Raw genomic sequence first — 26,445 nt, 5'->3', positions numbered from 1 at the left:
TTCATTTATACAAAGTATTTAAAATAAAACCATATCTCAAATTGGGCGAATTATTTCTTCATTTAGGAATTTTGAAAAAGTAAAATTAAAAATTGAATTAAAGAAATAAAACCTCCAGGGATTTAAATTAATTGTTTTTGATTTTTGATGACACTAACTGATTATTAAATAGAACATGACAGATTTGTTCGCTTAACCGGGTGAAGTGATTTTCAACTTCTGGAAACATCCAAGGCTCGGATATTTGATTATCTTCAAAATTATTATGTTCTTCATTGATACGAAAGTTCTCCATCGTTTTATATTTTTTCTCTTGTTCCTCATCGTATTCATAATTTCCATACATAGCCAATCGAGATTCAGGAATAACATCCTGAACTCTTCTAATCTTTCTATTTTCATCTTCCAAATATCTTTGATTAATTTTACAAATCTAAAAATGATTTATTAATTTATTGTCACATGGATTAATCGATTAAATAATAAATCCCTCAATTATTCGTTTTTTTTCATTTAAACAGAAATTATGCAAATTGACGATTTGGAAAAAAATGAGTGAAATATAGTTAAAATTTTTCTTTTTAATTTAAGACCAAGAAAAATGGGAACTCTTACCTTAACCCACAAAGATTGATTCGATTTACGATATGGATTTCCCGGCTTATAAGTCCAAGTTTCATCAGCATTAAATTTGATGATTTCATAAGCGTTTAAGACTTCTTCATCTGGTGACGAATCTGGAGATATCATTCTATAATCATCCTATACAATAATCAATATTTCTATAAACGAAGTATAAATTGAAATTTCCCGAAAATTTCACTAAATATATCTGTAAATATAAATTAAATATTTACTACACTTTCTATAGAATATCTTAAACTTAATAACGATATGACAGGAGGAAAAAAAAAATGTTGAAAAATGGATACAACGATCTTCTATTGAAATCATATTTAAACAAATGACAATCGCGTGAGCTTTTTTTTAAAAAACTAATTTCAGACAATACAAGTTTTTTTTAGAAAAGGGAACTTTTTTTCAAAATTAAATGACTAAATATTATTTATATTTATTAATTTTTAATTTAATTGTTAAACTTTTTTTGTATTTCTATTTTATCTGTTATTTATTTTTCTATTTCTATTTATTTATATCTTACATTTATTTTCCATTAAATTTATCGTTTAATAACATTACATAATTAATTATATTTAAATTAAAATAATTTTAATTTCTATCCAAATTTTTTTTGAAATTCAATAATATGTCCAATTTCCCGCCCAAAACAATGCGGATAATTTAGGAACTAACAAAACATCATCCAATCACAATTGTTGATATTTGAATACTGTGATGTGATTGGTTTTATTTTCAAAATTCAAATAATATCACATCCAATAAAAATTACTCTTTTAATTCGTAAAAGTTTAGTTGTGAAATGAACTTTAGTATTAAATTGCAACTTCCATAATGAATTTTTGAGAAATGTCAAATGTATAGATAAAATAAAATTTGTTTATTGTAAATAAATTATTTTAAAAGAATAATGTTTAATAGATAATCAAGAATTTAAACAATTAAGACGAATGAAATTTGATGATAATGTTAAATTTTTGTTATTTTTGTGAATTAATTGTACAATTTTGGTTATGTTTTTAAAAAATATATTTCATGAAAAATATTATTTTTTTAAATATACATCTATTTTGTTGATCAATTCAAATTAATAAATAATAATTTTTTTTTTTTTTATTGTTATAATGTTTGGAACACTTCGTGAAAAGTTTCATTCTATGCAAGAAGGATTGTCCGCCAGGTAGTTTATAATATCAAAAAATTTCATAAATTTTCTTTTAATAATATCAATTATAAATAATTTTCAAAAAAGATAGTAATTATTAATTAAATTATTTCTAATTATTTTAATAAATTATTTTATTTTCAGTATTAGAGGTTTAACAGTTTCTGAGCCGAAAAAAATAGAGAATATAAGAAATGTGAATTATAATGCAGGAGCTGATATTCTACATCGTTATCAATTACAATGGAATGAATTACATGATTTAGCTGAAGAAAATGCTAAGAATGCACAAAATGTTGATTCTCTCGTTGCAGTGTTTCATTTAAAATTAGAACGAGAATGGAAAAGTATATTGTGCCTAAATAATACATTAGCCGTCATTCCTAAAGTTAATGAAACCATTCAAAATCTTATGAGTCAAATAGGTTTGTTGTTGTTGTTTTTGAAAAAAAAAATTCTTATCTATTAGAATTATTATTAATCTCATTTTGTTGTTGTTACAGAAATAATTCAAGGCATGTTTGAAGATGTTGAACATGCTCTTCTCGAACTTGAAAATCTAAATGAAGAATTAGATTTACAAAATCGACAAGTGGAACACAGGTTTCAATTAACTTTATACAAGGAAAATAAGGTCGCTACTTTAAATTCTCAACGAGGTAATTTTTAATTTCTCTCTTTTTGTAAAAAATTAAATTAATTAAATAAATTAAATATTTTTCATTATTTTTCATTATTTTTCATTTTAGCAAAGTTTTCCAGTGATCATTCGGAGAAAATAGCCAAACACGAACTTAAACAACAGAAAATGATGGAAGAAAGACAAAAAACCTTTGCGGAAGCTTTCGATGAAGAATTAAATCAGTACAAAGCAACTGGTTCCATTCCAAGTAGTTATATACTTTTAAATTCTAGAATTCATAATATATATTATTTTTACAGTGAAAAAATATATATATATATTTTTCTTTTTAGAAATTAACCGAGTAACAGAGGGCCCATCGCTCGATGAAATTGTTTTGGAAACTGACACAACAGATTTCGATGCATTTTTAAAAAGTTAATTATTACCATTCACCAATATAATTTTATATATATATATATATTTGAGTTCATATACTCTTTGTGATAGGGAAAAGTAAATTTTCCTGAATTAGTCAAATCGGATAAATGGACAAACAAGGCGAGTAAATTTTTTCGAGAAAAAGAATTATATAGTTTATTTTCAATAATTCTCTATACAATAATTATATAAAAAAAAGAAGATGAACTATACATATTTGTACATGAGATATATTTACTTAGTAATAAATATACAGTTTATCGAACAAAGACGCAATATAAGATTGTTATACACCAATGAATGATGGGGGAAAAAAAATGTCTTTGTGGAAGAAAAAACTTATATAAATAGTTTTGATTATTTTTGGAAAGAGATTTTTGCGAGAATATAAAATATAGATATATATATTCTGTGTATAATTTAAAATCTGCCAAAACGTGATTTTGACGATAAACCAGATTGTTGGTAATTATTTCCTCCAGTTTGTTGATTTGTTCTAAATTGTTGGAAATTATTTAATTGTTGATTATTTGATCCTCGTTGTTGGAAGCCTTGAGTATTGCCTTGTAGAAAAGTGTTTGGTACACGTTTCTCAAATCCCGTATTACTGGAAGAAAAATTATTGAAATTTTTTTTTTTAGTATTTCCTCTTTATAAAGAGGAATGTATATTTTTTGTTAATTATTTTTGAAAATTATTTACAATTTAAATAAAATTTATACGATACTAACCATCCGGTAACGTTTTCAACAGCATCGCAAGCATTTATAAGATCGTTAAATGCATTTCCTTCGCCACAATTTTGAAGTCGCGGACGTCCATTAACGCAAGTGAAATAACGTTGACAATCTGAGGGACTTCGATAGAATCTTATTTCTCCGGTGAGAAAACCACTTTCTCTAGCATTTGGACAACTGAATCCCAAGTAAGCTAAAAGATCAATTTTGTTTGTCAGAATCATCAGAATTTAAAAAAAAAATTATTATTTATCAATAGACTGCAAATGAGTTCTAAAAAAAATATATTGTAAAAATAACCTTCAGCATCACAATCTGTAACTTGATCGGGCCAATCACATCGATATGTTTCTGAATTATAAGCCAAACCTTCGGGACAATCGAAAATATATCCCACACCATCAGCACAATTCATAAATTTACCACAATTTTTTTGATCACCAACTTTAAAATAACCATATTGATGTGGACAATCTTCAGTTGGTTTTGCTGGTTCTAAAAATAAATAACAAATGGAAAAATTCAAATATAAAATAAATATATATACATTTTTTTTTCTCAATAACTTACGAAGATTTGATCGACCCAAGCATTGAACATCAATTGGATAACCACAAGGATAATTAAATCGTACATTTGGATTAAATAATAATCCCTCGGGACAAAGTTTTTCTTCACCAACGCCATCGATACATTCTATATAAGCATCACATTGTGAGGCAACGGGAAATCTTCCAGTTCTCTCTGGACAGGAAACTTGTGATTTTTGCAATGGAACATTACGATTTTGATCTATTTGATTAGATAAAAATTGTGATTGACCAGTTGATTTCGATTGAAATTGTGATTGTCCAGTATTAAATTGCGATTGAAATTGTCCACTAGATTTTTGTTGAAATTGTGATTGGCCACCGAATTGTGATTGTCCTCGATTTGTGGTCGGAAAAGGTCGTTGAAATTGACCTCCACCTATAAATTACATAAAAATTTTCAAAATATTTATAATTTTATTACATTTTTGGCATTAAAAATTCGAAAATCAATTTTTGGATAAAAAATACAATTTTCTGATTTATTAAAAGTTTTTTTTATTTTATACTCTATATTCTATAAAGGGTAAAATAATTTTTTTATTAGAAATTTTTGATTTAAAAAAATTGTTTCCATTTGAAAATTTTTTTTTCTTTTATATAAATATAAAAGATTTTTTTTTTTTTTTTTTTGAAATAAGTAGGTTGTGTTTTTAAGGTGAAGGACAGATTTTTGTCTCGGAGGACTTTTACTTGAGAGTTTGTATTGGCGCGACGACATCAGGACAAGAGCATAGACGCAGAAATCATCTTCACTTATATGTGTCTGACCTCTAGAAAGGTTTTAACATTCATTAATATATTATTCAACTTATGTAATCTTAACTCGGCCCAACTGCTTATAATGCCATGAATATGAATAGGAAAAAAAAATTTCCCAAAAAAAAATTTTAATATATAAAAGTATAAAGAAAAAATTTATAAAATTATACTCTTTTTTTTATATCTATTTTTTAATATATAAAATATTTTTTTCAAACATTTTAAAAATACTTGTCAACACATAAAAGGAATTTGCTTGACCTTATCGTTGATATCGAGTTGAAAAACTTGAAATTAAAAGTACTTAATTAAAAATAATATTACATTAAAAATTATGTTAAGATTATGTAAATTTTCATGGAGAATCCGGGACGACTAGTTGCTTAGTGGGTGGTTCGTATATAATAAATTTTAATCGGCATTTTAATTATTTGAAATGCTATAGTGATTTAATTCAATAACAAAATATATTTAAAAAAAAAAATTTGATTTACAAATTAAAGTAACAAAAAGTAGTTGACAAACTAAAAATTAATTATAGAAATATAGTTGAAGAGTAAAACAATTAATTATATTTCTAATTAACATATATCAATAAAAAAAAAGCAACTGAAGGCTTAAAAGCTTGTCAATAGATCTTTATTAACAAGTTACTTTCACATTAATTAAAATTTTCCACATTTTCAATAACCTTTTCTTTTAAATAAATAATAACTACTTAAACAAAAGTTTAATTTAAATTTAAAAAAAATTAATTTTTGAATTATATTGATATAAAATTCTATTATTTAAATATAATTAAAGATAATTTTTTTCAAGAAAAATTATTTATTATTATTTTTTAATTAATTAAAATTAAATAAACGAAATAAATTGAATAAACTCAATTACTTACAGGTGTTTAATCCTAGGAAAAGAATGGTGCAAAGAAGAAGAATGGAGATCGGTTTCCGGATCATCTTGACGATGAAGAAAGAAGACTCTTATATGGAAACACTACAATAATAGTAGACTATCAGGAAAATGCGTTGCCTTTGATTTCAAAATGTAAACTAGTCGCATCATCTTCACCTTTCGTGACTTTTATTACCTCGGACGAGAAAAAAGTGAGAGTATCATCTTTGCCAATCCAACAGAATATGGGAGGGGTCTATCATCATCAGAGAGAATATATGGATGTATGCGTGCGAAGAGGGTAAATCCAAAGAATGAATGATGTAAGTGTGGATAAATGATATGATAAAAAAAAAATGGATAAACCATTAAAATGTACTTCTCCATTCAGAAAACGTATATTATATACAATTCGTATTCTTGAACAAATGACAAAGGATGAATCAATTTCTGATTAATTCCTTCATTCTTTTCTCAGTGGCCTCTAAATTGTTCTTTAGTTTCCTTTTTAAAAAAAGAAGTTTTTAAATTCTTTTCTTTTATTTCATGATCAATTTTTATGATTAAATCAAAAAAAATTTTAATTATTTAATTCTCAATTAATTGATTGATTTATTTTGAAATTCTCTATTTACAACCCTCGACTCAAAATTAGAAATTTATTGAATTGAAAATTTTCTCAAAAAAAAAATGGAAAAGAAGATATTTTAAAGATTTATCTATAAAAAAAATCTAAATTTTTTTTTAACAATATAATTTTTTAGAACACAAATTAATATTGCATACATATTATATGTTATATTATGTAAATATAATATTAAATTTAATATAAAATTCATTACATAAATATAATATTAAATTTGTCATTTAAAATCATAATGATTACATAAATCGGTAAAAGTAGGAAACTTAGATCAAGACATTACAAATTGTCAATTTTGTTGACAGTAGCATCTCTTACATATTTTTTGGTCTAATTACTTTCTAATTTATTCGATTTAATTTTAAAGATTTTCATAAGATTTTTCATATTATATTTTTTCTTTTCTTTTAGTTATTTTTTAAGTCTTTAAATCCATTTGATTTACAAAAAAAAGATATATATATATATATATATATATATATATATATATATATATAATTAAAAATGTAAACGAGAATATTTTAAAGAATCGTGTTCTAAAATATATTAGAATTAATTTTAATTGATAATTAAATTTATAATTTTATTTTGCCCTTTTCGATTACGAAATAACAAGAAGACTGGAATTGCTAATAGAACGAGATTAATTTTGGAAAGTTTCAAGGTTTTTGCCTCAGGTTAAATTTCAGATTATAAGAAAAACTTTTGTTATATTCAATTCATTTTATTTTAAAGAAAATATTTTTTTAAAAGAAGTTTAATTTCATTTGTTTAACGTTTAATTAAATATTAATATCAAGATAAATGAAATAAATTCCCCATTAAATTAAAAATATAAAAAAAAATATATAAACAAATAATAAATTTTACATAATTAAGTTTTAGAAATTAAAAAATATTTATTTACGAAAATTTAATTATCTAATTAAGTAGATTCATTAAATTTTTTATAAATTAAAAAAAAATCATTTTTTTAAAATCTAGAAACACATATTAACATAATACTCAGATGTATGATTGGAAGCATATTAACAGGCTTTTACATTATTAAATAAATATCTTTTAATTACAATTTTAATATATACTTTTAATAACCTAATAAACCCTTCTAGAAAAAATCAATTAAACACGATTCAGAACGATAGGGTACAAAAATTTTTTAATCGTTTTGAATTGTTTTCAATTGGAGTATATATTTTTTCAATTGATTCGAATTGTTTTCAATCGTGTAAAATAAGTTAAACTTTTTCAATTGTTTTTAATCGGGTGCTATCGGGAGAACGATATACGCACATGCGCAAATAGTTAATTATAAGAATAAGAAAAGTGTTGAATCAAATAGGAAAGATGTTTTTCTTATAAGTCTTTTGTAATATATAGTTTGTTCTGTTCGTGCATATGTGTCAAATATTTAAAATCTAAAGTAAAATTTCTAGTGATATGGATAATGTCAATATGTTTACTTATCCTATACATGAACAAATTAAATATGACAATCTTTGAGTTGTTAATACATAACCTCAAAAATATAAAAATAAATAAATGGGTACGTAAAAAATACATATAAACAGAAATTAAATAAATAATTAGGTACATATAAAAATAAATATAAGAAACAATTCTATTTCTTGCATTTTAAAATAATTTCAGTTTATAATTTTTTTTTTAGAACAAAATTTTTAGTTTTTTTAAACTTTATGTGTCCAGCAGCTTTTCAAAAAAATTTAGCAAAAAAATTATTCAGTATAAATTTTGTTCGAAGTTCACCTAAACTCCTTCCAACAACAAAAAACCATAATTTTTCAATTAAATATTTTCAAAAAATTTAATCAAATTCTTTAAAAAGTTCAATTGTTTTCAATTAAATTTTACAAAATTTCAATTATTTAAAAATAATAAGTCAAAACCTTTCAATTTTAACACTTCCAAAATTGAATTACTTCTATTAAATTCTATAATTATTTTATTTATAAAAAATTTTAACTAATACTTTTTGCAAATTTTATCATAAATTTAAAAAAAAAATATTTTTTATTAAAAACTTTGATTGCAACTCTTCGAAATATAAATTTTTTCTAAAAATTTTTAATTAAAATTCTTTACAAACTTATTTTGTGCTAGAAACGGATATTAAAGCCATTACATTTGTATAAAGTTTTTCATTCATTAAAATATTTTCAAAATTTTCAATTTAAAATCACCAGAAATTTAATTATTTCTAATGAATCTTATAATTATTGTAGATCTTCCAATATTCGATTATTTAAAAAAATTCAATATTGACTGAAATTAAAAAAAAAATTTCAGTAATTCAATTTAAAACAATACTTAATGTGTCTGTCAAAAATTATTTTTTAAACATTTTTTCGATAAATTATAAACGAGAAACATTTCGTCTTGTGCAGTTTCATTCAAAGATAAATTAAAAAATAACTTTTAATTAATTTTTGATAAAATATATGATTTTCTTCTGTGGTGACAAATACATTGATAAATATTATAATTTTTTAGTTCGGAAAATAATCTTTGAAATAATTATATATTTCTAGACTGTTTAATTAGTTGCATTTTTTAAAATTTTCAAAAACTCCCACCAAGCAATAATGCATGGAATACAATCTATAGAACACGATTGAAAACGATTGAATATAATAAGAAAGTCAATCGTCTTCAATTGTAAGAACACGATTAAGAAACACGATTGGGGACAATAGAAATTTCTTTCCTATTGTTTTCAATCGTTTTCAATCGATTTTTTCTAGAAGGGAAGCACATAAATTTTATTTGTTTGATAATTTTTTAAAACTAAAAATACAAATTATCTTTAATTAATTACTTTATTTTAAAAATAATTATACGAAAATAAGTAAAATATTTCAAAAAGTTGAAGAGTTGCAAATTATTTAAAAATATTTATTTATGAAAATAAAAATAAATTTTTGTATATTTAAATATATTTTAAAATATTTGAAAATAGATTTATACTTGAGGTTAACTTCCGTTTTAGGTAAAAGTATCTATTGTTATTTTGAAGGAATTTATAATTCACATTTTGGCGGTCGGAAGTGATGATTGTTTATTTGCAGTTTTTGATTGGTTGACTCGTCGATTTGTCGTCTGCGCAATGGCACTTGCGCTATCTTTTTGCATTGTGTTTTCCAAGTAGTATCCAGTTCGCGTTTGTTGCCCGTGAAGGATGCCTTCTGCCAACCCTAAACTAGAGAAACAGGCCTCTACGGAGGCCGTTGATCCAATTCGACAAGCGGTTATTGTTATCGAGCACAAGATCAGGAATCTAGAGAAACGCAAGGTAAATATTTATTTTATCATAAAAAAAATATGATTTTGCTAAAATCCGGCGTTTTACTATCTGTCATCCGCGGCATCTACTATAGGATCCGCCATCTTTCGGAGAAACCATGTGCTCGTGCATTGTAATTCACGTCAAATTTACTGATTTTATTGAATTTTATTCATTGTTTATTATACTTTTCAATAATATGTATCATGATCAATTGTTTGATTTCATTTAAAATGCTTTATTACATAGACGAATACAATTTTCTACGCGCTGCCGCTACCTCGACGTCATGGCGGTGCTTTTCTGCACATCTTTTTTTTGTAATACCTAGCGCCGCGCTCTAATGGCTAACAGTCTTATAAACCGGCATCTGTTTTTTTTAAAAAGTCAAATTCCAATAATTTGTCATTAAAATTTTTCTAATTGTCAATTATAATTTGTCTCCATGCTCGAAAGAATTGAATACGTCTTGCCCTCCTTTTTTTGCGCAAGTACCTCCCCTCTTTCTCCCTTTTCCTGGAAGTTCATACAATCCCTATTTCCTGGGTGTTAATAAACAAATGAATGTCCTCTGTTACATTTATTGCATCATAGTGTTTACATATTCTTTGTTTTTGTCTTGAAAACTAAGAAAATTTGATTTAAATTCGTATATTCTAGATTGTAAATTCTTGCTTTGTGAAATATTCTCGTTTTTCTAGAATTTTCTGTAAATTCTTTTTTTTTTTAGATAAATTTATATTTTCTGTTAAGAAATGATAAAATGTTTCAAATCAATTTTTGTATTTAATTTGAAATACATAATTAGGTTGAAATGTTTTGAAATTAGTTTTAATTAAATAAGACACAACTTTCTTAATAAAAGTTTTAATGAAAGAAAGAAAATTTTACAAATGAAATTTGTGTTTAATATTGATTTTCTTTTTATTATAGGGAAAACTAGAATCCTATAAGGATCTGCAAAAAGGCGGCGGTGAGCTTAATGCAGATCAAAAAACGGCAGTTGCAAAATATGACGAGGTTATACAAACGTTGGACATTACCCGTGATTTACACAAATCAGTTCAAGGAATTGCCAATGACGCTGTTAAGCAACAAAAGAAGCTTGCGCGTAAGGAGGCACTTGAAAGAATACAACAGGACATTGCCAAGGTTCGAGAAGTTTTACTCATTCAGGATACTTTAATGAACATGGGGACAAATAGTGTACGTGAAGATTTTCTTGCTGGCAAGAACGGAGCTATTAAATTGGCTGACGAAGATTTAACAGCATTAGACAGTTTATTCAACGAAGTGACAATTAATCACAAAAGAGATAGTAACAATTCAGCGACAATTGTTCAACAATCGCAAAAAGTTGCTGAACATTTGGTGGCAATTGTTGAAGGCAAACAGCGAGACTTTGAAAAAGTTGGAGTCTCATATTTTAAACTTAAGGAAATTATTACATCAATCACACAATGCGGCTATTTTGATCAAATTCAAGAGAATGAAACGACTGACGTGGTAAGTAAATACACCAAAATAATTATAACAATAAATTAAATTAATTTATCCTTTAATCATTTAAATTATTCATTAACAGAAAGCTAATGAAGAAATGGAAGAACAAGCTGATGAGGAACCAATTCAAGAACAAACCAATGAGGAATTCAATACTAATGATAGGCACATTCCACCAGCCGATTCTGCGATGACCATTCCTAATTTAGTTCAAATGACACCACATCCAGTTGTTTCTGTTGCTGCTCCCGTTTCTGGACAAATACCAGTTCTTGGACAACAATTACCACCGCAAGCAAATGCAACAATTGATTCATCGTATTATACTAATGCTGGAAATTTTGTTCCCACACCTCAAGCACAACAACAACAACAACAACCACCACAATCGCAAGCACCAAGAATCAATGATGTTATTGGTACGCCGAATTTCTTTTTCCTTCAGGAGTCCGAATTGGATTCTCCGGATGTAACACCACAACCACCAATGACCACACCAATTATTCCCACTGTCAATGCTCCCATTCCCACTCAAACATTTACAAATCAAAATTTTTCATCAACACCCGTAGTACAACAACCTGTTTTATATCAACATCAAGCTCCACCTTCGGATATGTCACACATTCCAGGATTTGCCAATCCAAATCCCCCACCGCCAATTCCTATGCCACCGTCTCATCAACAACCAAATATACAATATAGTCCTCAACATCCGACAGGATATCAACAACCACAGGGATTATCACAAATCAATCAATCGCAATCTCAAGTCTATGATCAACATCAACAGGATAGTCAAGATCAAGCACCTGAAGTAAGTTGAATTATTTATGAAGTAGTAATTTAGGAGCAAAATTAAGAGTAATTTTTTTTTTTTTATATAAGAAGAAGGATCAGAGTGAACTAAATCAACAAAATGAAGCTGTTGATTGGGGACAAATGTCAGAAGGCGCTGGCGATTGGTGTCAAACGGATCAATCTCAGGATTCTTCGCAGGATCAGCAACAATCATCGCAACAGAATTGGGGAGATCAACAACGAAGTAGGGGACGAGGTGGAAGACGAGGCAATACAAATGGATACGGAGGGAGAAATCGAGGTGGTAGCGGTGGCTATCAACAAAATGGACGCAGTAGTACCGGAAGTGGTCAAGGTATATAATTTCAATATAAATATTTTCCAAACTCAATTCGTTATAAATCATTGAAGGTCATTTTTTTTTCAAGAATCTATTGACAATTTTACAAAATCTAATTTCGAGTCGAAATAATTGTTATTGGATTCGACTTGAAATAAATATTATAGGGTCAACCGGGGTAAATCCGAACGCTTTTAGTAAGTTTCAACAATAACATAAGTTTTTTCTTTAAAAAAAAAAATGCTTCCGGTATTCTGGTGCATGAAGTTGTTACTTTACTTCCATAGAACAATTTTATGGGGTAGCAAAAATTTTTGATAAATTACAATCGCAGGAAACTTAGCGTTCGTATTTACCTCGATACTTTGCAACTTTCCTAAAATATTGGGGTAAATACGAACGCCACTGTATTTCAGAAAAATCTTAGGGAAAATAAATTTAAAGTATTGCAATTGTTAAACTTATATAAAAACTCAAAAAAAATACGATAATAAACCTATTATGTAATAATGCATCATATATATAAATACAAAAATCAAACAGGTTAAAAATTAAAATGCATTACACAATTAAAACCTTCAATAACTTTATCAAATCATAACGGATTTTTGCAAAACTTGCTACAGAAAGTATTTTGGAGTGATTGAATGTAAATACAAAAATAAAAGTCAAATTTTTTAAATTCAAAATGGCGGATTTTCCTAAAACTTATTTTTAAAAATGATCAAATTTGCTAACTCCAAATTCGTAATCAGCGACCCTGAAACCCCCCGAGTAACAATTTTCGAGCGAATCCAATGAATTTTTTAATTCTCGTCCGCCATTTTGAATTTTGAAAAACTGACTTCAAATTGGTAATTAGCGACCCCAAAAACCGTAGAATACCAAATTTTATTAAGATCCTGAAAAACTTTTTTCAACAAACCATTTGGCAAAAAAATTGAAACACTCCTTCGAGAGAACAGAGATTAAGTTTCTGCTTATTAAGGGGAGGGACCGCTGAAATTTTAACACATCAAAATTAAAGCTGTTTAAGGGTGGTCAATTTTTTTTCTGACAATATTAATTATTTAAATGTATAATATATCATGAAAAATTGAAAAACTATAAATTTGTTAATAATTTTTAAAATCAAATTCAAAATTCTCGAAAATTTAAAATTTAAACTTCTCTCACAATTTTAATTATTTTTGACTGCCGATTTTTTTATACGCTTGTTTCATGATTCTAAACAATCAAGCGTATGGATTTTGAAAAATTTCAATTTTTTCAAAAAATGAAAATTTTGAAAAATAAAAATATTTGTAAAATTGTTAAAAATTACCTTTTGTTGTTTTTCTCAGTAGAATAAGATTTTTGGTTGAAAAAAATGTTGAAAAAAATTATTACCCCTAAACAAGATCAATTTTGATTGCTTTCAATTTTAGTGGTAATTTTGAAAAAAATTCAACTACTTCCACAATTTTCATTATTTTTTATTGTCGAATTTTTTTTACGCTTTTTTCACGATTTTAAACAATCAATCGTATGGAATTTAAAGAAATTTAATTTTTCCAAAAAATAAATTTTCTAAAATGGCTAAAAAAATTTTTTTTTAAATTTTAATAATTTATAATAATTTTGGATCCTAAATTATGCCAGAAAAAAAATTGACACTCTTTAACAATAATAACTTCAGTAGGCTGAAATTTCACCAGTCCCTCCCCTTAATTACTAACGAGGATACGTATAGAAAGAAAAACTTTTTTCTATGTACTTTTATAATGTTAAAATAATAGTTAATGAAATAAAAACAATTTTGTGTGGCTCTGATGTAAAAAAAAATTATTGAAAATACCGTTCGGATTTACCCCGGTTTTCCAATTTTCCTGGGTAAATACGAACGGTCTGATATTATTAATAAAATTTTACAGAAGGCAAAAATCAAAAATAGTTTCTGTTCTAGTATTCATAACAAACAATTATAAATAATAAAATAAATTTTTAGCTTCTTTTTCTTCAAATACGAGACAAAATACTGAAAGAGTGTCATCTTTGATTTTCAATCTTTTTTGCAATACTCGTTATCTTTGTTTATGCTGTTGCTAATTAACAAACGAAAAATGGGATAATACTTAGAATCTCTTGAAGAGGATCTGAGGTAAAAATTCTCATATCGAACTTATTTTAAAAAATTTTAATTAAGCTGAAATAATTAGCGTTCGGATTTACCCCGGCTGACCCTACCTAAATTAATTATTTATATAAGTCTGAATATTTAGATAAATATTTTTTTTAAAGGTTCATATTACCGAAACGAAAACAGTAGTTATCAACAGAATGGCTATGGTCAACGTAATTCAAACTGGAGCGAAGGAAGCGGCGGTTATAACAGTGGATTCAAGAGAGGATCTGGTGGTACACGTGGAGGTCGAGGTGGACAATTCCGTGGTAATCAACGAGGCACTAGTAATCGTGGTAGTTATTCGAACCGTAGCAAGTAACAATATAAAATTTAAACATTTTTAAACATTCAATCCTACTTTTGAAAAGTCAAAGTCATTAAGCTGTGTGTTTGTAAAAAAAAAAAGAAAACAAAAAAGCGGTTAAAAAAAGAAAGGAATAAACAATTTTTAAAACTAACACAAAACGAAAAACAATGTTACGCCTAATGATTAATAGATGTAAAGTAATTTTTAATTAATTGTGATATGACTAAAGGAGAGATTCTCTGTGAAAAACAAAAAAAAAAATGATTAAAAAGTGTTAAACACGTCTAAATCATACTTTACACAAGTTAATCAAATTCGTTTTAAATATTGTCAAATGTCATTCGAAAAATTGATTTTTCAATTGACATTTTTAAAACGTACATCTTAGAGGGCTTTGAATGTTTCACGGTTAGGTTATTGAAAAGGGAATATTAGCGTTTGAATTTTTAAAAATAATGTTACTCTCAGTATCAAATGAAAATAAAGGACGACGAACGACAACGTTTAAAAACAAAAATGTACCAGATCGGCTAAATGCAGAAATGTCAATACAAGTATTACTGTGTTGTGACAGAAGGCAGTTTTCACAGGGCAACAATAGCTGATCGACAAAGATTAGAAGAAGATGAAAAAAAAAAAAATAATTTTATTATAAAAAAAAATACAAAAAAAAAAAGATAATGAACATATGAATTTAAGCGCATTTCAAACAAACACACAGAAATGTATTTAATAAATGTTAAGATGATCGTTGAGAGTTGGCGATCAGCACTGGCCTCTCTTTCTAGAGAATTTTTTCTAAAAAAAAAGAAAGATAAATCTTAACAGAAACGAGATTGTAGAGCAATGCTTGTTTTTCTCATGGTTGATTTTCATTATTTTCTTTCTTTCTCTTTTATATATATTTTTTGTTTTTTTTTTTAATCTAGAAAAGTATCGCTCCCCTCCTGTGACTGTTTAATGCGCTATTTTTCCTGAAATTCTTTAGAATTATGAGCAATGTTGACAAAACGATGATGAGATTTGATGAGTGCTTTATTGAAAAATCAAGTATGCAAACAAAAAAAAAAAAGAAAATTTACAATCTTACCTGATTTTTCATTAAAAGCAAAAACACAAGAAAGATTATTTTTTAATGCAAAGAAGAAGAATAAGATAGCGAGAATGCAAAGCATGTAAGTCGATTCGAATGTACAATTCTCTTTTTCTTTCGTTTTTAGTGTCATTTTAAGAAAAAAAAAAAAAAAAAAAAACAAATAAAAAAAAAGAATACGCCGCCAAAAAAATTTCACGCTCATTACCAAACGAACTATCGAAACTACTCAACGTATTTCGTTTGTACATTTGTGTTTAATCACCATTTGCTTCAGTTATGTTCGATTATTCTATGACTATTATGTATCTTCCAAATAAAGATCCAATTCAACATTACAAATTTGATATTATTTTTTTTTTAAATTTCGTGTTAATTTTGATTTTTAAATATTAATTTATTGATAAATTTGAAATATTACATATAATAATCGTGAATATCTTTCGTTCATTCTGTCCACCCCTGAAGTTAATATTTGTTATAGGTCTTTTGTTTTTTTTAAATGTATTGTTTGACATTATTTTGTGTTGGTTAAAATTTTTCAATGTTTTTTTGGCATTGTTTCGATAATTAATTTTGAATCGAAATTTTAAAAAATAATTGAATTTTATTTTATTTTAAATTGAAAACTTGGTAAATAATTGAATTTTAAATTGAAAATTTGAAAATAATTTAATTTTAGTTGATTGTTGATTGAAAATTTGAAAATAATTAATTTTAGTTGATTGCTGATTGAAAATTTTGATAATAATTATTTTTGACTCGAAATTTTGGAAAATAATTAAATTTTAATTGAAATTTTGGATAATAATTTAATTTAAGTTGATTTTGGATTAAAATTTCGGGTAATAATTGAATTTTAATTGAAATTTTCGATAATAATTTAATTTAAGTTCATTTTTAATTGAAAATTTCGATAATTAATTTTGAATAAAAATTTTAAAAAATAATTGAATTTTATTTCATTTTAAATTGAAAACTTGGTAAATAATTGAATTTTAAATTGAAAATTTTGAAAATAATTTAATTTTAGTTGATTGTTGATTGAAAATTTGAAAATAAATAATTTTAGTTGATTGCTGATTGAAAATTTTGATAATAATTATTTTTGACTCGAAATTTTGGAAAATAATTAAATTTTAATTGAAATTTTGGATAATAATTTAATTTAAGTTGATTTTGGATTAAAATTTCGGGTAATAATTGAATTTTAATTGAAATTTTCGATAATAATTTAATTTAAGTTCATTTTTAATTGAAAATTTCGATAATTAATTTTGAATAAAAATTTTAAAAAATAATTGAATTTTATTTCATTTTAAATTGAAAACTTGGTAAATAATTGAATTTTAAATTGAAAATTTTGAAAATAATTTAATTTTAGTTGATTGTTGATTGAAAATTTGAAAATAAATAATTTTAGTTGATTGCTGATTGAAAATTTTGATAATAATTATTTTTGACTCGAAATTTTGGAAAATAATTAAATTTTAATTGAAATTTTGGATAATAATTTAATTTAAGTTGATTTTGGATTAAAATTTCGGGTAATAATTGAATTTTAATTGAAATTTTCGATAATAATTTAATTTAAGTTCATTTTTAATTGAAAATTTCGATAATTAATTTTGAATAAAAATTTTAAAAAATAATTGAATTTTATTTCATTTTAAATTGAAAACTTGGTAAATAATTGAATTTTAAATTGAAAATTTTGAAAATAATTTAATCTTAGTTGATTGATAATTTTGATAATAATTAATTTTAGTTGATTGTTGATTGAAAATTTTGATAATAATTAATTTTGACTCGAAATTTTGGAAAATAATTGAATTTTAATTGAAATTTTGGATAATAATTTAATTTAAGTTGATGTTGAATTAAAATTTCGGGTAATATTTGAATTTTATTTAATTTTAAATTGAAAACTTGGTAAATAATTGAATTTTAAATTGAAAATTTGGAAAATAATTCAATTTTATATATAATTTAATAACATATAATAATAATTTTCATTATTATCATTTAATATGAAATAATATTCTAATAAATTTAAATTATTATTGATAATATTAATCTTTAATTTCTTTATAACAAACAATTAAATACTCAATTTGGCGCGCGTTTAATATTGCTAGTTAAATCTATTAAAAATGAAGCTTTGTTAACAATTATGATTTCTCAATTTAAATATTAGCGGGTGTAAAGTGTGTCACGATTGGTTGGGACAATTTCTTCTTGTCCAATCATAAGTCTCACAGTACTTTGTTGCAGAAACAAAAGAAGTGCTTTGACGGTTATTTCGTTTGTCAACAAAAAATATTATTTTCATCTATTAAATAATAATTTTCTCCTTCATTTTCCTGTTCCAGGTGTTTTTTTGTGATGTGTACTTTACTAGAGAGTGATAATTTTATTTAATGAACTTAAAGGTTCATAAATTTGAGTATTTTTTTATACTCCTACTGTCAAATATTCATTTTGTCAATAAAACTGTTTTGAATGACAAAAATATAATTTTAATACACTTTAAATAGGATTTACATTTTGAATAGGTAAGAAATATGGAAAATAATTTTTTTTTAAATTATGTGACTTTGTTCATTTGAAATTATATATAGTTTTCAGTAATGTCGAAATCAGGGACTTATGATCCATCGGTTGAAAGACACTTTGTTGGACATAAGGATCAAATATCTGGATTATGTTTTCATCCAGAAACATCACATATTGGATCCTCGAGTTTGGATCGTACATTAATGGTATGGAATTTCACTGATTCAGTGAGAGCATATAAATTCTCTGCACACAAAGATGTTGTTTTGGATGTTGATTATGCACCTTCCGGTGAAGTTATAGCCACAGCATCCAAGGATAGATCTGTAAGAATATGGGTACCGAAAATTCATGGTGAATCCTTAGATTTTCGAGCTCATTCCGGCGCTGTTCGTTCGGTGAAATTTAGTTATGATGGTGAAAATGTAATTTTTAGAAATTCATTTATATTTAATGTTTATGAAATTTTTTTATATACTAAATTATAAATGGAAATTGAAAAAAGAAATTTAATTCAACAGCTTGTGACATCGTCTGATGATAAAAGTGTGAAAATTTGGAAGGTATGCAGAAGAAGATTTCTTCAATCATTCACGGATCATACAAATTGGGTGAGATGTGCCAAATATTCACAAGATGGAAGATTAATAGTTTCATGTAGTGATGATAAAACTATTAAATTATGGGATACAGTGAGCGGACAATGTGTCAGGACTTTTAATGAAATAAAAGGTAATTTTTGCAATTATAAAAAAAATTTTTTCAACAGAAATTTAAAATGAAAAAGTATATAAATTGTAATTACATATAATAATCGTGAATATCTTTCGTTCATTCTGTCCACACCTGAAGTTAGTATTTGTTATAGGTCTTTTGTTTTTTTTTTTAATGTATTGTTTGACATTATTTTGTGTTGGTTAAAATTTTTCAATGTTTTTTTGGCATTGTTTCGATAATTAATTTTGAATCGAAATTTTAAAAAATAATTGAATTTTATTTTATTTTAAATTGAAAACTTGGTAAATAATTGAATTTTAAATTGAAAATTTGAAAATAATTTAATTTTAGTTGATTGTTGATTGAAAATTTGAAAATAATTAATTTTAGTTGATTGCTGATTGAAAATTTTGATAATAATTAATTTTGACTCGAAATTTTGGAAAATAATAAAATTTTAATTGAAATTTTGGATAATAATTTAATTTAAGTTGATTTTGGATTAAAATTTCGGGTAATAATTGAATTTTAATTTAAATTTTGGATAATAATTTAATTTAAGTTCATTTTTAATTGAAAATTTCGATAATTAATTTTGAATAAAAATTTTAAAAAATAATTGAATTTTATTTCATTTTAAATTGAAAACTTGGTAAATAATTGAATTTTAAATTGAAAATTTTGAAAATAATTTAATCTTAGTTGATTGAAAATTTTGATAATAATTAATTTTAGTTGATTGTTGATTGAAAATTTTGATAATAATTAATTTTGAATAAAAATTTTAAAAAATAATTGAATTTTAATTGAAATTTTGGATAATAATTTAATTTAAGTTGATGTTGAATTAAAATTTCGGGTAATATTTGAATTTTATTTAATTTTAAATTGAAAACTTGGTAAATAATTGAATTTTAAATTGAAAATTTGGAAAATAATTCAATTTTATATATAATTTAATAACATATAATAATAATTTTCATTATTATCATTTAATATGAAATAATATTCTAATAAATTTAAATTATTATTGATAATATTAATCTTTAATTTCTTTATAACAAACAATTAAATACTCAATTTGGCGCGCGTTTAATATTGCTAGTTATTATTAAAATTTAGCATCTGCGGTTGATGTTGAATTTCATCCAAGTGGAGGAGCAATTGGAGCGGCTTGCACAAATGGTTGCGTCAAATTATATGACTTAAGAACAGCTTCTTTACATCAACATTACACTATTCACAATGGAACAGTTCATAAAGCAAAATTTCATCCAAATGGAAATTTTATGTTAACAGCTTCTGAGGACTCAACTATGAAGGTACGATAATTAAAAACAAATACAAAATAATTATTTTGCTACAAAATTCCTTTTTTTCAAAAAAAATTTAATTAATTTCGTAATTGCAGATTTTGGATTTACTCGAAGGTCGTCCAATTTATACTTTAAAGGGACACGTAGGTGAAATAACAGCAATAGCATTTTCAAAAACTGGTGAATATTTCACATCTGGAGGTGAAGATCGACAGCTATTAATTTGGAAATCGAATTTCGACAAAGAAGATAAATCGAGAAAAATTTCTAGACAATTAATTTCACCAAAATTAAAATTTAACAATTCATTGTCTGATAATAAGGGAAATAATTCGGAGAAAACAGAATCGAATGATGAAGAAGATGAAGATGTGAAAGAAAGTGAAGAGGATTTAAATGAGGTATTTGAATCGAAACTAAAATTTTAATTCACTATTAATATTTTATTAATTTATCATTCAGTATTTATCAAGATCAATCAAAAGTTTACATAATTCTGAAACTAAAAACAAAGTATATACTGAATGTCCAATGAGTATAATTCATGATAAAGCTGAAATTGAAGTGATAAATTTACGAAATATTAAAGCACATGAACAAAATATGAAATTTACAATGTCAAATTCATATTGTAATAGAACAAATGATATTTCACAAAGTTCAAGTGGATTGATTATTGAAGCTCTCAGTGAACAAATTGAATCAATACGTAATACTGTTGTTTTACTTGAGCAACGATTAAGTGTTGTTGAAGATGAATTAAAAAATTAGAATATTTTGATTATGATTTCGTTTTATGAAAGAAAGTACTTTTTTTTTACTTTTTATATACAAATATGATTTTCATTTGTACTAAAATATATTCTAAACTTTAAATTTGAGTAATCTTAGACTTAAAGTAATTATAGAAATGGTTTTTTTTTGTAAATAAATTTAACTTCTCATGAATAGAAAATTTAAAAGAAATTTTTATTACCTTTTGTAGAGGGTCACATTTATAAAATTCATCAGTAGTTTAAAGGATAAAACAGTTTAAAAAAAAAAATTAAAAAGATAAAATTGTTTAAAAAAATACTTATAAAAGAAAGTCTTATTTTGTACCAACGAAAGAACTAGTTTTTCCAGTTTTCTTCAAGTATTCTAAAATTAAATCTGCAGGTAATGGAGTTGTCACGATTACTTTCTTATTGGGCACGTCAATATGCAAATTTTCTATACCTAGAAAATAAAAATAACTATTTAAATATCTAAAGTAGAATTTTTATTAATAAAATTTATTATTTTTATATTAATTAATTTAAAAATTACATCAAAATGAAAATAATTACCATTTTTATTAAGAACTCTTTTAACAGCACCTGCACATCCTTCACAAGTCATTTCCACATTGAATTCGTAAACCTATAAAAAAAAATAGGTTAATTTATTAAATAAATATTTTGAAAAATAGTCATTAAAATATTTAAAAATTTATAATAATAAGAGAAATTTTTAGGAAAAATATTCATTTTTTTAACTTACTTGTTCTCCCATTTTTTTTATGTAAAATAGAAAGAAATTTGTGTTTCTAAAGTCTGTACTATTTTTCCTTTAACGTGGCTTACTAGTTTTGCTTCACTAGCTTTTAATTCTATCGAATGTGATTGACCGAACACTGTACATAGAGATTAATTTTTATCTAGGTCATTACAGATAAATCTAGAAGCAAGAACCTATTGTTCGATACGTAGAAATTGAATGACTTGAGAGAGTTTAGAAAGGAATGTTTGACAACAATAAAACTGTCACTTTAGAAAAGTGAGGTTATAGTTAATTCGGTAGTTAAAAAAATTAAAAGTACATTTTTTTTTACTATTATCTTACCTTTCAATAAATATAATAAAAGATTCAATATGGAAAATATATGACGTGTTTTTAAATAATTTTAAAGAACCACAAAAATATAAAAAATTATTTATTTATAATTAGAATTTTGATTGGTTGTCCTGAATCCTCTAGTAACTTTGTTATGGACAACTTTAAAAAAGCCGCAAGTTACTAGAAATTTTCTAAATTAGGTTAGTTTTTTGTGAAATTAATTTTTTTCACAAACAAATGTAAAAAAATGGTTTCAAATATTATTAATCGGTTTAATAATGCATTGCAAAAATTTAATCACCTTGTGGAATTAATTTTTAGAGGCGGATATCCTCCACGTGAGTAATTTTTGTTTTATTTTGCTTTTTAAAAATAGTTTTATCACCTCCTAACCTATAAATATTTTCAAAAATATGAATATTTTTAATATTTGAATTTTATTAATAGTACATCTACTAATAGAAAAAAGTTAATAAAAAATAAATGATCAATATTTTTGTAATCAATTATTTTAATAAAAGAATTTTTATATTCTAATAGTTTAATAATTAGGTTTTTTATTTTCAGAATTATGCGCTATTGAATTCAATCAACTTGATAAAAATTACAAATCCGTTGAATCAAAAACATTTTCGTTGAAAGATATATTTGATGGATTTTTATGGGGTGTACCAAAACATAGACGAACGGCAGAAAAACGTATGATGCGAAAATATGGTCATCCCATTTATAATTGGAAACTTTTAAGACCAAAGACAAATTTAATAATGTGCGTTAATTGTGGTTACGTTCACGAAATTGGAATTCTTTGCGGTAAGTTTAAAAATTTTTAATAATGAAAATTTATATTTACATTTATAATTTATTTTATAATTATATAGTACATTGTTATGGAAAAATAAAGAAGGAAACAATTGAAATACAAGAAGCAATTCAAAATGAATTGAAATTAGATCCTGTTGATAAAGAAGTTATTGTTCTCTATCAAAATGACAATTTGTCTCAAGAATTTTGGAAGGTAATACAAAACTTTTATTGATAATAATATTTTCGCTAATTAAATAATTGATTTGAAATTAAAATTTTTCAATTTTATAATTTAGAATCAACGAATAGTAGAAATGCCAAAAAATAGACCAGAATGGTTTCATCAAAATTTATTGCAACCAACAACACAAGAACCATCTGACAGTAAAGAAGTAAAACCAATAAATATAGTTTAAGTGTCGTTTTTAATAAAAAAAAAAATTAGATTTTTATATAAAGTTGAAATTTATTTAGCTTTTCAAGAATTGTCCATATATTTGTAAAGTATAAAAAATAAATAGAAATCACGTACATATAGAAGCTTATTATTAATCCTTAACTAATACTAATACTAAATTTTATTTTTTCGGTTAATAAGTTCCAAATAAGTGTCTATAAATTTAAATATTTCAATCATCTATTTAAATTTTTTTTCCCTAATACTTCGAATAATAAATCATTGAATTTATTTTTGCTATTAATAAAAGAATTTGTACACTATTTTTCGAGTTTGTACAATTCTTTAAAAAAATATCTTCTTTTGTTTTTAAATAATATTATTGAATAATTTTTTTCAAGGTACGTGAGTTACTGATTTATTCATCAGTTTTTGTTTTTTTTTTGTTTATAATTTTTGCAGTCATTTGGAATAATGTCTGTTTCTTTTTTCTAAATATACGAATAAATAAAAAATTGAACAAAAATTAAAAAATTGAAACTATAGAGGATTATATAAATTAAAAATATTTAAAATTAATTATTAAATTAAAGATAATTTTTATGAAATTTTTACCTTTAATGTACAACTTCCATGTCTTCGTTACTAAAATGACTTAATACGTGTTCATGAAATTCAGTGAACGAAATGGATTTTCCATAAGATTCACCACATAAGGGACATATTTTATTGCTTAAATTACTTTCCTCTGAATTTAAACTACGTTCACTTAAATTATCAGAAGATAAATTTGTTTTTAATTTAAGATTCTCTTTTATACTAATGTCTAAATCAATTTGTGTACCTGTTTGACACAAAATTTTACTAGCATTTTTCCGACACATTGGACACATTGTTCCTGCAAAAAGAAATTTAATTTAAAAACTCAATAGAAAACATAAATATTTTTTTATGCTAAAAATATAATAATTAAGTACCTTTCTTTAAGGTCTTAATTTTTCCTACGATTCTCTTTAATCTTGCCTGTTGGCTTAAAAGTATTTCTTTTGTCTGCGATAATCTACTGTCATGATCTTTTAATTGTTCCAAAGAATCTGTATCAACATCCTCTGGATAAGTGAAGCCGACATTTTGTAAATTCACCTGCGAATCACTTTGTAATTCTACCATCTGCAAAAAAAAAAAAATTTAATTAAATTATTCACTAAATTGAAATTAATTATTTTGAGAAAATATACCTCTGCGTATTGTTTTTCTAATTCACATTTCTCCAACATTATACTATTAATTAGCCTAAGAGAAATCTCTTCTAGACTCTGATCTTTAATACCTGAAAAAAAATTAAAGAAATTATTTTTAAAAACATTTGAATACGAAGAATAAGGCGTGAGTAAAAAAAAAATTACCATCCGTTGAAATGAGACATTTATTAACTTCCGGTGCATCAATACAAGTCTCTTTGAAACTATATGATAAAATATCCGTTGGCTCAGTTGGTGGATGTTTTTTAAGGGTATCTGAAATTTTTGTTAATTGATTTCCTAATGATTTATTAGCTCTAGTTAATCTTGTTAATCTATTCCATAATTGACGATTTTCAGCAGCCACCATGAAAATATGATGATTCAATTGTGATTTTTGTTTTGTTAATTCTTCGACTTTTTCCTGTAAAAAAAAAAAAATTTAAGAAAATAACAAATTTTCTAAAATTATCCAATGAAAAAGAAAAAAATTACTTACTTTTAAAATTGAAATTTCATCTTTAGTATCTTTTCGACTTTTTTCAGCAATTGCAGCTACTTCTTTACCACATTCTAATCGTAAACGAATATTTTCTTCCTCAACAGAAGCTAATCTTGCTTGTAAATGTTGGCAACGTTCTTTCATTGTTTGAAAAGCAACTTGAAGAGCAAATTGCGAAGGAAAATTCTCTTCTTGTGAAGCTTCCAATGTATTGAAATTACTCATGTCTGATTTTGTTGTTTCTTTCAAAGAAATCATTTCACATTGTAAACAAATTTATCTATGTATCTACAAACAAATTATATAAATTTTTTATTACATAGTTATAACAAAAATGACGACATAACATATTTGATTGAAATGTGAATAAAAGAAAATAGAAAAAAAAGAACAATGGTACATGTGATTTAAAAAATAACTGAATTTGTTTAATAAAAAAATTTTAATGATGACCTAAATGTTTACGTGTAATGAGTGCATCATATAAACATATTAGAAATAAATTTATAGGTTATAAAAAATGTCATTCATCATAAGCAAATAGAAATTTTTCAAAAATAATATTTATTATAAAAACTACTTACGGATGTATTTAATACAAAATTCACAGATTGACAACGTGATTGTGACGATTTTAATTAAATTTTTTTTTAACTGTGATTCCCCTTTTTATTTATGTCACGTCATTTTTATCGAGTTTTGTGATATCAGCTGATCACAATATTAGTTCTACTTTATCCGTTGGGAAATATTTCAGAAATATTAATTTTCTCAAAAATAAAAAATTATGTTTATTTAATATATACACCTAATTTTAATTATGTGAATAATTAAAAATGTTTAAAACTCTTTAAAACTAATTGTTTAGAATAATAAAAACAAATTGTTAGAAATTTTTAGTGAGGCCATCTGTTGAGGTGACAACAAAGTTTTAGTTCATGGCGTTAACGTGATAATGACTTTTTTGGTCAACATCCTATTGTTCTCATTGGTCAGTTTTATATTTGCGCGGGGTATAGAAACCAATGATGAATCATTTTGGAAAGTCAC

At 24.6% G+C, this 26,445-nt stretch overlaps 7 protein-coding genes across 9 annotated transcripts; 4 read left to right on the top strand and 3 right to left on the bottom strand.

Moving 5' to 3' along the window:
- The first annotated feature begins 1,467 nt into the window (after positions 1–1,467).
- Positions 1,468–3,125, top strand: LOC127284810 (dysbindin-like). The gene is made up of 5 exons (XM_051310507.1): positions 1,468–1,819; positions 1,949–2,229; positions 2,308–2,463; positions 2,554–2,694; positions 2,780–3,125. Exons 1-5 carry the CDS (start codon positions 1,764–1,766, stop codon positions 2,866–2,868), a joined length of 723 nt encoding a protein of 240 aa, XP_051166464.1. The 5' UTR covers positions 1,468–1,763; the 3' UTR covers positions 2,869–3,125.
- Positions 2,997–6,317, bottom strand: LOC127284807 (protein obstructor-E-like). Its single transcript, XM_051310505.1, has 5 exons — positions 5,852–6,317; positions 4,175–4,573; positions 3,905–4,099; positions 3,599–3,797; positions 2,997–3,474 (listed from the first exon to the last, which is right to left on the bottom strand). The coding sequence occupies exons 1-5, from the start codon at positions 5,913–5,915 to the stop codon at positions 3,288–3,290; spliced, it is 1,044 nt and encodes a 347-aa protein (XP_051166462.1). The 5' UTR covers positions 5,916–6,317; the 3' UTR covers positions 2,997–3,287.
- A 3,319-nt stretch (positions 6,318–9,636) lies between these two features.
- On the top strand, positions 9,637–15,728 carry LOC127284815 (caprin homolog). Of its 2 annotated transcripts, none has more exons than XM_051310512.1 (5): positions 9,637–9,803; positions 10,728–11,300; positions 11,380–12,114; positions 12,189–12,453; positions 14,719–15,728. In XM_051310512.1, exons 1-5 carry the CDS (start codon positions 9,690–9,692, stop codon positions 14,919–14,921), a joined length of 1,890 nt encoding a protein of 629 aa, XP_051166469.1. In that variant the 5' UTR covers positions 9,637–9,689; the 3' UTR covers positions 14,922–15,728. The 2 variants fall into 2 exon arrangements, with proteins under 2 accessions (XP_051166469.1, XP_051166468.1); XM_051310511.1 differs by having other exon boundaries at positions 12,186–12,453.
- Positions 15,729–18,268: 2,540 nt separating this feature from the next.
- Positions 18,269–21,495, top strand: LOC127284469 (POC1 centriolar protein homolog A). Its single transcript, XM_051309910.1, has 6 exons — positions 18,269–18,557; positions 18,624–18,983; positions 19,080–19,290; positions 20,398–20,597; positions 20,687–20,992; positions 21,054–21,495. Exons 2-6 carry the CDS (start codon positions 18,633–18,635, stop codon positions 21,360–21,362), a joined length of 1,377 nt encoding a protein of 458 aa, XP_051165867.1. The 5' UTR covers positions 18,269–18,557; positions 18,624–18,632; the 3' UTR covers positions 21,363–21,495.
- Positions 21,496–21,539: 44 nt separating this feature from the next.
- Positions 21,540–22,587, bottom strand: LOC127284467 (copper transport protein ATOX1). Of its 2 annotated transcripts, XM_051309909.1 has the most exons (4): positions 22,455–22,587; positions 22,113–22,245; positions 21,920–21,992; positions 21,540–21,809 (listed from the first exon to the last, which is right to left on the bottom strand). In XM_051309909.1, the coding sequence occupies exons 2-4, from the start codon at positions 22,122–22,124 to the stop codon at positions 21,682–21,684; spliced, it is 213 nt and encodes a 70-aa protein (XP_051165866.1). In that variant the 5' UTR covers positions 22,125–22,245; positions 22,455–22,587; the 3' UTR covers positions 21,540–21,681. The 2 variants fall into 2 exon arrangements, with proteins under 2 accessions (XP_051165866.1, XP_051165865.1); XM_051309908.1 differs by lacking the exon at positions 22,455–22,587 and having other exon boundaries at positions 22,113–22,400.
- A 31-nt stretch (positions 22,588–22,618) lies between these two features.
- LOC127284466 (39S ribosomal protein L32, mitochondrial) lies at positions 22,619–23,788 on the top strand. Its single transcript, XM_051309907.1, has 4 exons — positions 22,619–22,786; positions 23,016–23,261; positions 23,330–23,466; positions 23,552–23,788. The coding sequence occupies exons 1-4, from the start codon at positions 22,696–22,698 to the stop codon at positions 23,669–23,671; spliced, it is 594 nt and encodes a 197-aa protein (XP_051165864.1). The 5' UTR covers positions 22,619–22,695; the 3' UTR covers positions 23,672–23,788.
- On the bottom strand, positions 23,687–26,274 carry LOC127284465 (protein spindle-F). The gene is made up of 7 exons (XM_051309906.1): positions 25,980–26,274; positions 25,393–25,683; positions 25,059–25,317; positions 24,891–24,982; positions 24,630–24,822; positions 24,268–24,550; positions 23,687–24,143 (listed from the first exon to the last, which is right to left on the bottom strand). Exons 2-6 carry the CDS (start codon positions 25,651–25,653, stop codon positions 24,270–24,272), a joined length of 1,086 nt encoding a protein of 361 aa, XP_051165863.1. The 5' UTR covers positions 25,654–25,683; positions 25,980–26,274; the 3' UTR covers positions 23,687–24,143; positions 24,268–24,269.
- Positions 26,275–26,445: the final 171 nt, after the last annotated feature.

The sequence above is a fragment of the Leptopilina boulardi genome, unplaced genomic scaffold, assembly GCF_019393585.1.
Source record: "Leptopilina boulardi isolate dan_hultmark-lab unplaced genomic scaffold, ZJU_Lbou_2.1 LbouV2_325, whole genome shotgun sequence".
Classification (NCBI taxonomy): Eukaryota; Metazoa; Arthropoda; class Insecta; order Hymenoptera; family Figitidae; genus Leptopilina; species Leptopilina boulardi.
The sequence above is the reverse complement of the archived record's forward strand: the minus strand, read 5'-3'. Positions and strand labels throughout refer to the sequence as shown.

Coding starts and splice junctions, on each gene's coding strand:
- LOC127284467 (XM_051309909.1), bottom strand. Junction 21,810..21,919: donor AAGAGTTCTTAATAAAAATG/GTAATTATTTTC, acceptor TTTATTTTCTAG/GTATAGAAAATTTGCATATT.
- LOC127284465 (XM_051309906.1), bottom strand. CDS start 25,653: ATGATTTCTTTGAAAGAAACAACAAAATCAGACATGAGTAATTTCAAT. Junction 25,318..25,392: donor ATGAAATTTCAATTTTAAAA/GTAAGTAATTTT, acceptor TTTTTTTTACAG/GAAAAAGTCGAAGAATTAAC. Junction 24,823..24,890: donor TAGAAAAACAATACGCAGAG/GTATATTTTCTC, acceptor TTTTTTTTGCAG/ATGGTAGAATTACAAAGTGA.
- LOC127284810 (XM_051310507.1), top strand. CDS start 1,764: ATGTTTGGAACACTTCGTGAAAAGTTTCATTCTATGCAAGAAGGATTG. Junction 1,820..1,948: donor CAAGAAGGATTGTCCGCCAG/GTAGTTTATAAT, acceptor TTTTATTTTCAG/TATTAGAGGTTTAACAGTTT. Junction 2,230..2,307: donor AAATCTTATGAGTCAAATAG/GTTTGTTGTTGT, acceptor TTGTTGTTACAG/AAATAATTCAAGGCATGTTT.
- LOC127284815 (XM_051310511.1), top strand. CDS start 9,690: ATGCCTTCTGCCAACCCTAAACTAGAGAAACAGGCCTCTACGGAGGCC. Junction 9,804..10,727: donor GGAATCTAGAGAAACGCAAG/GTAAATATTTAT, acceptor TTTTTATTATAG/GGAAAACTAGAATCCTATAA. Junction 11,301..11,379: donor AGAATGAAACGACTGACGTG/GTAAGTAAATAC, acceptor ATTCATTAACAG/AAAGCTAATGAAGAAATGGA.
- LOC127284469 (XM_051309910.1), top strand. CDS start 18,633: ATGTCGAAATCAGGGACTTATGATCCATCGGTTGAAAGACACTTTGTT. Junction 19,291..20,397: donor GACTTTTAATGAAATAAAAG/GTAATTTTTGCA, acceptor ATTAAAATTTAG/CATCTGCGGTTGATGTTGAA. Junction 20,598..20,686: donor CTGAGGACTCAACTATGAAG/GTACGATAATTA, acceptor TCGTAATTGCAG/ATTTTGGATTTACTCGAAGG.
- LOC127284807 (XM_051310505.1), bottom strand. CDS start 5,915: ATGATCCGGAAACCGATCTCCATTCTTCTTCTTTGCACCATTCTTTTC. Junction 4,574..5,851: donor TTTCCTAGGATTAAACACCT/GTAAGTAATTGA, acceptor TGTAATTTATAG/GTGGAGGTCAATTTCAACGA. Junction 3,475..3,598: donor GTTGAAAACGTTACCGGATG/GTTAGTATCGTA, acceptor TTTTTCTTCCAG/TAATACGGGATTTGAGAAAC.
- LOC127284466 (XM_051309907.1), top strand. CDS start 22,696: ATGGTTTCAAATATTATTAATCGGTTTAATAATGCATTGCAAAAATTT. Junction 22,787..23,015: donor TAGAGGCGGATATCCTCCAC/GTGAGTAATTTT, acceptor TTTTATTTTCAG/AATTATGCGCTATTGAATTC. Junction 23,262..23,329: donor CGAAATTGGAATTCTTTGCG/GTAAGTTTAAAA, acceptor ATAATTATATAG/TACATTGTTATGGAAAAATA.